General features: G+C 39.6%; 1 protein-coding gene across 9 annotated transcripts in view; it reads left to right on the top strand.

Annotated features, from left to right (window-relative positions):
* Positions 1-2,103: 2,103 nt before the first annotated feature.
* LOC104061482 (solute carrier organic anion transporter family member 4C1-like) overlaps positions 2,104-12,254 on the top strand; it is a 30,734-nt gene continuing 20,583 nt past the window's right edge. For 3 of the 9 annotated variants that reach the window (XM_054055023.1, XM_054055021.1, XM_054055020.1), the window contains exons 1-3: positions 2,107-2,427; positions 7,029-7,292; positions 11,580-11,774. In XM_054055023.1, coding sequence (XP_053910998.1) covers positions 2,223-2,427; positions 7,029-7,292; positions 11,580-11,774 — 664 coding nt within the window. In that variant the 5' untranslated portion in view covers positions 2,107-2,222. Of the gene's footprint in view, positions 2,428-2,987; positions 3,069-7,028; positions 7,293-11,579; positions 11,775-12,254 lie in introns of those variants that run through there. The other 6 variants (XM_054055024.1, XM_054055018.1, XM_054055022.1 and 3 more) reach the window with 4 other exon arrangements.

Below are 12,254 nucleotides of genomic sequence, written 5' to 3'. Positions count from 1 at the left end.
CACGGAACTTACTATGTGAAAAAATCAATGACTGCTGAGGGATTTGCCACATTACCTTCGAATATGTTTACACATAAAAGAACATGAAGTTTACAAGAAACAGGCAACATTTGGTGAGAAAAATATGACATTGAGATGAAAAAAGGAAATGTCTTGAGTTTTCACATTAGACAGTTTAAAAAATGATGGGAATAACTATAGGAATTAATTGTAGGATATCAGATTAACCCTTTATTCTCACTAACCAAGTAAACAAATCTGCATATGCTTAAATGTATCTCACTGCAGGATAAGTCATTTGGACATACCAAGGATGAAAATAGCACAAGGGTGGGACTAGAAGACCCATCACTAATGTCTTAATAAAGATAATAATCCAATAAAATGTATTTTTGCCATATATTCAAAACAAGGAAAAAGCTCATGTTGCTTCCTTGGGTCAGAATAGATCATGGGGCAGACTAAGAGCTTGATACTTTAATTAATATAAATATAAGACTGAAAAACAAGGGAGGTGAATGCTGTGTTGGCAGAAGCACGACTGCACTGCGGCACAATGTAATTGAGAGATACCTTGAGCTAGTTCTGATCCTAGAACAGAAGAGTACACAGCTGTAGACTTGCTTTGTTCACTTTCAAGAGAACAGACTTGCTTGAAAAGAATTAAAACCATACCATTTTTGCCTAAATAACTAGAAAACTACACACAGACAATAAGCAATGCTGGTTTCACATTGTTTCCAAAGCAAACATAATCAGAACTTAAATGGAATTCAGACTTCACTAGAAATATGAAAAAATCAGCATCATCAAGAGAAAAGATAATTAATGTGTTAGATTTCTGGCTCTGCAAACCAAGCAGGCAGGCAAATTTCTACTTTATTATGCCTTTCTCTGGGTGCTAACATATCCCAGCCCACATGCTTCTTCAAAACAGGGAAATATACTTGTTGTAAGTGTTGATTGCATCTTTAAATATCACAAAGAAGATAAAAAATCAAGCTCCAAGACTTTTCTTCACTGAGAAAATAAGTAGATAAGGAAGATTCTTCATTAAAAAAGCTAGCACTGTTTTTTTCACAACTTCCTTTGAGTGAATTTTGACTTAGGCAGAACAACAGAAAGCAATGTGGAGAAAGTTATCACAGTAGAGATAAAATAATCCACAGAGGAGAAAGATTTTATTCAGTGCTGAAAAGTTGTGGAAGAATGTGACATCTGAAACATTCAGCAAACACTGAAAAGCTTCCTGAAAAATGTGTTGTAAGGATCCCAGGTAATTTACTCTACAGAGATTCTGGAGGATGCCTAGGCTCTCACTGTGAAACCAATAGCCATCGCTGTTTCAGTCTTATTTCAAAAAGTGACTTTTTGGAGTCATCTAAGGGGAAGGACTCTTCAGGACAAATCTGTATTGTCCAGGCATTAACACCAGTGAGGACAGTTATTTGACTGCTGGACTCCTTACCAGTTCTTGTGCAGATGAGTAAAATAATTACCACTATCTGCAAACAAGAGGTTTGCACGGAGAGGTACCTGCACTTCCTTGTACACTCCACAAATCCTGACAGTTGTTGCCTACAAATAAGTTGTTCATGACTGGAAGGTCCTGCAAGACGAAACTTTCTGTGGTGCAGTAAGGGCACTTGTGTACATTTCCAAGGGATGGAATTTGCAAATTTTTGTTTCATTTTGTTTTGTTTTGTTGGAGATGGGTTTCCACGGCCGAGCAGGTCCTGTGCCAACTCAACTAACTTGCACCAAGTGGGAAAGTACCCTATTGCCCTACCCGAGAAAAGCATCCCTTTCACTTTTTTCAACACTTAGAAACACCCCCTTGAATTTTTCGCTTTCCTGGAAGAAAAATTCACGAGGGCTTTTTGTCAGGTACTTGTTTATTTGGTTTATTTCCTTTTTCCCCGCACAGGTGGCCAGGAGAGGCGCCTGGCGGGCGGCGGCGACACCACTACCACCCCCCTCCCCCGCCCCCGCCCGCGACTGGAAGTTTAAAGCCGAACTCAGGAGCACCCGGTACCGACGTTACTCCCTGTCCCAGCACCTCGACGGGCGCGGCGCCACCACTTGAGGGCGGCGCGAGGCAGGAGCAAGCCCGCGGGGTCTCCCTCAACCCGGGAGGGGAGGGGCACCTGCCCCGTGGGGGCCGGCCCGCCCTCGTGCTATTTAGGGGAGCGCCGGCAGCCAGCTACAGGTTTCGTAGCGCCATGGAGGGTGGTGACATCGAGAATCCCGTGTTCGAACCGCCCAGCCCTGAGTCCGGCCGCCAGCGCCAGGCGAGCCCCTCCGGCACGGACTCACCGGCTGAGGAGGGGCCCTGCGGGTGGAGCAGCTGCGCGCCAGAGGCTTTGCAGCTCTGCAACAACGCCGAGGGCTACCTGGCCGTCTACAGCCTCCTCGCCGTCTTCCAAGGTAACGCGTCCTCCCGCCTTCCCGCCCGTGCCGAGCCGCCGGGTGAGGGGGCCAGGCGCCTGCAGCAGCCCGGGGCTCTCGATGTCGCTGAAGAGCGGCTTCACCGGAGGAAGAAAGTGCCCTGGTACCCTGGGTGGGGAAGTTGCTCAAACGGTGTTTCTTCCTGTACTTCCTTCTGTTTCTCGTGCCTACCTTTTTTGACCACTGCTGAATCCGTGGTCCCATTAGCTCTGTATGTCACGCTCTTGTCTGTACTCTTGTTTCCAGTGTTCGCAGGGAATGCTTACAGGGAAGTAGTGCTCCCTGTGCCCCTCACAGGCGGAGGCATAGAAGCCAGGGGATGAAATGTTATACAAACCACTAGACAGAGCTAGTGCCCTAACGTGTAGTTTGGTAGCTGCCTGCCGGTTCAGAAGTACCTTGTTATTATTGGATGGGACTTTGGGGAATTAAAATGGATTAAGAAGATCTGGTTTTGTTCTGTGCATCCCAGTGTAGACATCTTTCTAATATTTAACTAATGGCTTAGAAAGAATGACCCTACTGTAAGGACAAGAGATTCAGCACTAGAAGAGCAGGCAGCTTATGCTGAAGGCGTGTAGGATATGGATGACTGGGATCTTGCCTGAAGCCACACTGAGGTAACTGAGATGGATTGAGAAGAACTGAGCAGGAGATTCTGCTTAAAATCTACAAGGGTCTTACTGCTGTGTGTTGTTTGGTAAATCCTTAGAAGAACCAGTGTCTCTCAGTGTATTTTTCCGTGAACTTTTTCTGATTTCAGCTTGTTTAAAATCTGGTCCAAGCATGCACATGTTGTGTTAAAGAAGCATCTAGAAAGTTTTGTATAGAGCCTGTTGTTCCTTGCTTGCATTTGAAAGGTCACACTACAGCTGGTAGCAAAAGGAAATTATTGTCCTGCTGTTAGCTAACATGTATTTTCTCTAACATAGTAAAAAGAAAGGGAGGAATGAAAGAACTTCTGACATAGCAGAGTTCAGTGACAACTGAGCAGTAGAAGACTTTTGTATCACACATACTTATTTTTGTAGTTTTAAGAATATGGGTAGGCAAACAAAAATGCGCTGAATGTGACACTGAAAAGTTTCAGATTACATTACAGTAGACCGAAGGTCTTGAATGTTTCCAGTGCTTCTAAATTTGCTATAGCGATATTTCTTAATATCCATTTTGTGTTGATCTGATGGTCTGCTCAGCTGGATGATGAATTCAATATAATTTATCTCTTATTTACAGTGTGGATAGATTCCCAATCATAAAAAGGTACTGTAAGAATATCTCTCAGCTTAGGATGCTGTGGTTGTTGGTTATGCCACTTGTCCAGGTCTTGGTGCTGTTATGTACCTGTAGATGTATGCCAGACCACGGAGAGGTACCTGTCTAATCTAGTCCAGGTTTAGAGCCTTCATATAAGGATGCTTATTTTGAAAGATGATGTAGGCATGGCTGTTACAGAACTTGCGGTGTTTTTAATGTTGTGTTGTCTGAATTTTCTGAACAAGTACCCTTCCTTTGGCTGGATCTTAGAAAAGAAATTGGGTGGTGAGGACTCAAGTTGCAACTACTTTTGAGAAACAGCAAAACTAAGAAAAACTTTCAGACAAGAAATTCAGTACTCCGTGTGAAACTTAGAAAAAATATTCAGGTCTTGCAGCTTCAGAGTTTAGATAAAAGCACACAAAAAAATGGGATTTTGAAATTGTGACCTATGACTACTACTCTGGCTTTGGGTCAAATTATTTAAATTACCCTCCAAATTACAGAAAACATCATTGATGAAGATAAAATATAGCTATAAAATTTGCTATTGCTAATGTACTTTTAGGAAAATTTATTTCCTAATGCGCTGAAGAATAATGCACTTATTATGTGTGTGAACTGTTGTACTAGACTTTTTACAGCATGAGTAGGTAGTTATCTACAGTGACCTGGCACATGTGTGTAGATTTTTGTATATGCTTGTCTAACTGAATGCATGTATTAGGTTATTTTCTAGCTGCCCTAGAAAAGTGGTTGTTACCATTAGTGCCTCATTTGCAGTATTTCAACTTCTCAGAAAATTCCAGGTGAAACTTAACTCTTCATTTCTAGCTGTTTTTGTTTCAAGTACATGTGAAACCTCTATTTCCGGAATAGAAAACACTTCTTTGTGCAGAACGTGGTTAGTAATACCTGCTTTCTGTATGGCACTTAAAGTTGCATAAATGTATGGTTGCATATTGTGATACAGTAGCAGGTAGTGCTGCAATTTGTAGCTCTAGTAGTAAGCAAGGTAAAAGTCATCTCACTACTTGGAGTACAAGGACTATTTATTCCTTGTGTCAGTAATAATTAAAAAAAATCGACAACCATAAACTGTATGAGACTGGTCCAGTCTAATTTGACAGACAACTTAGATAGCAAGAGTATTTTAGACTCTGATTAGATTTGTTACTAGAAGGACTTTTTAATGATTTTTTTTTTTTTCCTTTGAGTGTCAACAAAATCACTACTTTAAAGCCACCATACTGAGAGGAACTGTAAAACACCTTTTTTTGGTTTTGTTGTTGAATGGATAAAGAAAAAAATACTCCTGTTTTTCATTACAGCATATGAAGTTAGTTTATTATTAATCTGGATTTTGTGGTTCAGTGCACTGCACGTCTAACAGATGTGGCAGGACAATAAGGCTTGGGGGAGAGTAGTTAAAAAATAATTTCTGTACTAGCATTTAAGTTTTGACCCATCCTTGTAGGACTTGTTTTTCAGATCAAGTTAGTATCAGCCAGGTTCTATCTTTCCTGAAGAAACTTCAGTGGTTAATCCCTGAGTGATGGCATGGGGGAAGTTATGCTGCCGTCCATCACAACTGCGTTTTTACAAATGAAATCTAATCATCCAATTAAAATAAATGCAAGGTTTTATGGCTTTTAGGATGTAAATTAAATTTGGCAACTTAAACTGCAGATAAAAGACAATGTTTTCTACTTCTGGAATCTTCTACTTCAGGCAAATGTTTTAAGGCCTTAGTAAATGTTTGAAGTGCTGTTCATTTCTTCATGCTGTAGTCCTGTTCTTTAGTCAGTGCTCCTTAAGAAGAAAAGAAGAAAGCTGCCCAAGATGTAAATAATGGCAGTGGAGTAACACCCAAATACTTACGTTAATTCCATGTGAATTTAAGCATGGTGGCCAGAATGACGTCGGAAATGGTCAGTAAAGAGACCACTGTAGGTTATTCAAAAATTAACTGTGCCACAAGCACAGTCGTTGTAGGATACTGATGTGTTTAGTTATGATGGAGACTGTGCTGTTAAGGAAACAGCTGGCTGATCCTAAATGTGGAGTTTTTTTAAAAAAATGTTGAGCATACTAGGCAGATCTGTTGAAGTTCAGCCTCTGTAGTTGCGCTTTTTGGGATAGTGCAGTGCTTGTTGAAAACTAATTTAAATCCATTACTGTCCCCAGTCATCTGTCCTTCTTTTCTATTCTTGGAATAACAGTAGAGAATCGTGTTTGAATTTTAGGAAGAGGAAGGATAACTGTTGGGCCTATGTCATGAGAGATGCTCATTGGTCATCTGTGAGGTCACAGAACTCATATTTGCAACTGTGATTCCAAGACTTGCTAACTTTTTTCGAGGGTAAATACTTTATTATGAACATGGTTTTATTAGGCTACCATGAAGTTGTCTGATACTGTTATCAAATACAGCTGTTCATCTCACTTGTGAAAGAATCCAGTTTTGGGACTGTTAAAAGTAAACTCTTGAGTGTTTCACATACAAATGTGAACAGAATGTGAGGCAGGATGGACATTGATTCTAGTTAGTGTCTACAAATCATGCTTTTGTGAGGAGGGACAGTGTGTGTAAGCATGCACTGGCAACTGCAGCTTACTTGCTTCTGCTTTTTGATCCAGTTGTTGTGGAGTTCACCTGTGCCTAAGTAGGGCAGCTCATGTGACCCCTTTTCTTCAAGTTTTCTGGTACTTCTGCTTCAGGGAACTTCAAAATTCAGAGAGAGAACTTTTTTGTCAGTTAAAGTTAATCACCTCAGTTGCTCTGAAACAGTTGCAAAGTATTTTTTAATAGCTTTACACTTTTATTTATATTATAAGGAAAGATGTCTTTCCTTCAAGGTGTCAGGGAGGGAATTAAGTTTATTTGACAATCATGATTTGAAAGTGATGTCCTAAACTTGCTTTAGTCATAGCTTTCATTCTAATGCAAATCATAACTTCAACTAAATTCCTTTTAATTTATACAGTATCTTATGACACTGTGATGCACTCTGTCTGTGCTTCAAACTGAATCTGGAACCTTGAACATAGTTTGAGGCATGCTGTTTCACTGGCTTAATTATTGAGTATTGTATCTTTAAGGCCCACAGGAGATGATGAAAATGAATAGGTCCTGTGCACAGTGGCTGACTTAAGTATCAATCCAGTATATACCTGGATATTAAAGCTAATAAATACCTTAAAAATGTAGCGTTGTAAATATATCTGGTTTAACTCTTCCATCAAACAATGGTAAATTTACCCTTGCAACTCTATCAAATTAAAGTACTTTTGTCTAATTGTCTACTTTATCTTTTTTGTAGGTATTGTGGTAAATGGCCTTGTTAACGTCAGTATTTCAACAATTGAGAGGCGTTATGAGTTGAACAGTTCCCTCACGGGCTTAATGTCTGCTAGCTATGACATTGCTTTTTGTATATTGTCACTATTTGTATCTTTCTTTGGAGAAAGAGGACACAAACCACGATGGCTTGCTTTCTCAGCATTCTTGCTAGGATTGGGCTCCCTTATATTTTCATTACCACACTTCATTAGTGGAAAATACCACTTTGGAGCTAAACTTGAAGGTAAGCTTGTCCTTATGTTTTGAAAATGATTAAAATGAATCATTATTAATTTGGTAAAGCATAGTTAATCTCTGCCAAAGTCCTAGAAGTAGGATATTAACTCTAATGTGGAAAATAAAATTATTCTGTGAAACCTATAAGTTAAAGAGCTGTCTCTCTGCACAGTGAGCTTTCTTTTTCAGAAGAGATCAGTGTGTCAATATCAGTACAGAGGACTGTAAAAACTTCTGATGCTATAAGCAGTGTACTTCTAAACTTACATGTCTGATCTTACCGAATCATAGAATCGTAGAATGGTTTGGGTTGGAAGGAATCTTAAAGATCATCTAGATCAATGCCCCTGCTGTGGGCAGGGACACCTCCCACTGGATCAGGGTGCTCAAAGCCTCATCCATTCTGGCCTTGAAGTCTTCCAGGATTCCAGAACTGGACACAACACTCCAGGTAGAGTCTCATAAGAGCAGAGATGGAGAATCACCTCCCTCAACCTGCCGGCCACGTTTCTTTTGATGCGGCTCAGGATATGATTGGGCTGCTGGGCTGCAGGTGCACGCTGCTGGCTCATATTGAGTTTCTCATCAACCAGTACATCGTGTATTGAAACTGTGGATTGCTCCAACCCAGGTGTAGGACCTCTTGAGGTTCAGACAGGCCCACTTCTCCAGCTTGTCCAGGTCCCTGTGGATGACATTCCGTCTTTTTGTCATGACAGCTGCACCCCTTGGCTTGGTGTCATCTGCATACTTGCTGAAGGTGCACTACATCTCGCTGTCTATATAATTGATGAAAATACTAAACAGCACTGGTCCCAGTACAGGACCATGTATTGGAACATATTTAAATTTGTAAAAGATGTCTGTTGAAGCAAATGTGGAATGTAGATCTTCACTTGACACAAGGAAGATAACTTTACTCTGAGGACAATCAAGCACTGGAATAGATTGCCCAGCGAGACTATGCAGTCTGTATCTCTAGAGGGGTTAAACACCCTGTTGAGTAAAGTCCCAAGCAACTTGGTCTGCATTTGGTTTTGAGACTGTTTGGATTAGGGGCCCGGAGTGCATGACTCCCTGATGCCTCTACTGATCTGAATTATTCCACGAGTCTCTTCAGTAACAGGATGTGAATGATGGGTTTAGAAGAAAGAACTACCTTTGTGAAAAACAACTTCTATCCATTTGAATTTAAATGTATGATGTGATTTGAGAAGAGTCTTGAAGATTGAACATCTTTTTTTTTTTACTGGAAACTCAGATGGTGGATAAATCATTTAGGGTCTGACAGTTAGTGAATCTTCTGAGAAGGGAATTGATTGGTCTTCCTTCCCAGAACATGTTAAGGATGAAGATTGGAAAAGACTTGGCATTTGGATACTAATGGCAACAGAATGTATGATGCCAGCCTAATTTTACTGTTTTCTCTTACACTATCAGTATGTCTGTGGGTTTTTTTGTTGGTCATGCTCTCTGAAGAGACTGATCTGATTAGTGGATGGTGGATACTGCTGCTGCTGTTTACACTGCTTGGTCTATTTCTCTATACCTTTTAGATGTTCTGCAATACTATACCATCTGCCTTCAGAAACTAGGAACATAGTCTTCATTCAGCATGTTCATTGAATCTTTGAGTGACTTTCCTATGCCAGACTTAAAGGAGAAACAGTTTTTTTATTTTTGAAAAGGAATAGAAACCAAGCTGCTCTTTAGTTCACACTACTCGCATCTCTTTCAAAACTATTCTGTGCCCTTGAAAAAACCCCACACCTACTGGCTGCAGTTCCATACAATTAAAACTGGACTTGACCAGTCTGTCTTCTAATCAACGTGACTGCTAAAGTATTTCACAATTGATTCTGCCTTCTTGGCTAGTATGTTGCATTAGATGCTTGGGAATATTTTGGCCTTTACATAACTTGGATTCAGGGAGATATCTTAGATTAAAGCATACTAGAGGGTTTATAATGACTAACACTGTTGGGTGGTATTGTCTTTAATGCAATTCTGCTCTTTAAAATGCAAGTCTAATCCATTGACTTTTAGAAAGGAAAACAAACCCATCTTAAATTTCTTCCAGAGCTTGGCTTACTTCAGTTTTCCTTTCTTCATTGTGTAAAAGCAAGTGCCTTCTCTCTCCATCATTCTTATGACAGCAGTAAACACGCTGGTTTTAAACTAATCTCATAGTTTTGTGGTAGATTGCTTTTGCTTTTAAAACATTTCTTGGACAGCTGAAATCTGGCCTATGACTCCACTCAGCAAGTGCTTGTGTGTATTTACTGACTTCTTGAAAAAGGTAGGTGATGCAAAATGAAAGGATTGTGATTGTATTAGAGTATGTATTAATGGTGCTTGTAATTTTGTAGTCAGACCAGATTATGTGGTACCAAAAACAAACTAGTGTTATAAGCTTCTCTCATCTCAATGTCAGGATAAATTTCCTACGGCATATAAATTGAAAAGCTAGAAAACTGAAGGAGGGAGGCTGTAATCAATTATTTACATGGTGGTAAGAGTGACATGAACCAATACATTGAGGATGGGAATTCATGAAGAACTGCAGTCTGTCACAGTTTGATTGCCATTACCATGTGTAATCTGCTTATTTCATGAAGCTCTCTGTAGATCTCAAATTAGGCTATACTTTTAACATAGTTCATGGCATTTTCTCACTCTGTTACTTGTGTTCTGAAATGTATTTATGAACAAGATATTGTTATTTTTGTACTACAGTAAAATAATTAGTTAAATGCTCTTTTAGACTTGCCCAATGGGTGTTAGAACTGCAGCTCTATTCTACATGTGCCCTATGTGATTGTTTACATTAACAAGGTATTGTAGGACATGGTGTCCTTTTAAAGTCAGTTAGGTGCTGTGCATTTAGATAGTGCAAAGTTAACCTGATATAAGAGTTAAATTCATGCAGAAAGGGGGACTATTGCTAACGAAAGCAGATTGACAAGAAATGGAAGTGTATTTCAAAAATGTCAAACTTTGGGAGTAGTGATTCATAATAAAAAGTTCCTCATGTGCTTTCAGTATTTATTAAAGCAAGGGTTGTTCCTAACTGGAAAGGCAGGAAAATTTTAATGACTTCTCTTTTCCTACCACTCTGTTTTGGCCAATATCTGTGCAACAGCATGGAATCACCTGTTGTGTAATACATGACTCCACCACCATTGTGATGCTGTTCCTTCTGGAAGAAGGCATTATAAAACCCATGGATGCCTTTATAACATCAGTGTAGACTATCTCTCTAAATATTTTTTTGTGTGGCAAATACTTTCCTGTGTTATGTCCTGTGATCTCAAAGTGTGGACAACCTTGCCTGTTTGCTTAAGTAATGAGTGCTCTCAAAGATAAAAGGACCTGAGAAAAAAGATGTAGTAATTTTGTAGCAAAGTATTGAGAATTAATCAGTGTGTCCATCTGATCTGAAGAGGTTTTTTATATATTTGCTCAGTATAGCTTGTTTGCACCAAACTGATGGATTTATCCTCTTCCTTAGGGTTGTATGCTCTTTTGTAGAAAAATCTGGAAAGAACTATGCTCCTGTTTTTGTCACTTGGGACTGTCTGCTATTAAAAGTGCAATGATAGCAAGAGGAAGGATAAGAGAAAACATACTTCTTGTCTCTACTTCCTCTTTTCTCTCCCCTCCTTGTAGTGCTGAATGTTACAGGAGCAGGCACAGCCTTAGGCTGTTTTACCTCTGCCTCTCTCTTGGTGTGTGTGGACAAGTACAGAGGCTTTATGTTAACATCTTATTCTGGAGAAATAGCAGTGTCTGCTTTATAAGAGATAGTGTGGGATTTTTTGAGTTTTGGGGTTTTTTTTTAGATAAACACTTCTCTAACCAGTGTATGAGAAGGGTATCGCATCTTTGTTTGTGACTCTGAAAACTGCTCTTTCCTCTCCAGTACTGCAACTTTACTCAGGTTGTTCAGCTAGCTCTACAACTTAAGTTGTATTTAGTGCTCCTGGGAATCATTACCGGGTCCAAGAACACAGTGAAGTGTCAGTTACTTAAGAGTGTTCACCTGCTCAATGACCATTTGACAGTTTTTTACATATATCTTGTCAATAATGCTTTCAACAAGCCACAATGTTTTAATAAGTGTATTGCATCCATCTTTTAATCCTGGTAAGGAAGTAAAAAAAAGGTAGTATTTTGTTTGGGGGATATGATATTATAGAAAGTTACGGCACTGTCATAGCTTTCAGGTTTTTCTTCAGTTGGACTACGATGATCTGTGTAACAGAATTTAAGTCTTGCTGTCTCTATCTTTCAGACACGTGTCAGATTCCAGGAGCAAGCTCTACTAACTTTACTTGCAGTGCCAGCACAAAGTCTTCACTTCATAAATATCTACTTGTCTTTATGCTGGGACAGCTGCTGCTGGGAGTTGGAGGAACTCCGCTATATACTTTGGGGACAGCTTTTATTGATGATAGTGTCCCAAAACACAAGTCTTCCCTTTATATAGGTAACTTTTAAAACTGTTTATAACACATTGCTGGGATAGATCATAGGCTGCAATGCCTTACAAATGCTTTCATGAATTCCTCTAATTAAACTAGTCTTGTCGTTGTTTGCTTATGTGCCTAAAGTGTTTCTGTATCAGTTTCTGTGCAATTTATGTGTTAATCTGCTATGAGCACCAAGTCTTTTCAAGGGCTGTTTTGCAGACAGTGGTACTTTGTGCACTTCTTCTGCTGATTTTTTTTCATGTCAGTGACTGAAAGTGATTAAATGGTTTGTTTAGCTTGCCTGTTAACAACAGAGTAAGTTATAGCAAAAATCTGTTTTTCAATGTCAGTATTGAAAACTTGGGTGTATCAGGTCAGTAACGAAACCTTACTGTATCCTTTAGCTTTATTTATTTACCTCTAACAGTAGACTGTCCTCTCAGTTCAGGGACACTCCTGTGTATCATGTGATCAATGCAGTTTTCTAGCCACATACA

Source organism: Cuculus canorus, chromosome Z, assembly GCF_017976375.1.
Source record: "Cuculus canorus isolate bCucCan1 chromosome Z, bCucCan1.pri, whole genome shotgun sequence".
NCBI classification, from domain to species: Eukaryota; Metazoa; Chordata; class Aves; order Cuculiformes; family Cuculidae; genus Cuculus; species Cuculus canorus.
This window is presented reverse-complemented; position numbering and strand designations above follow the sequence as displayed.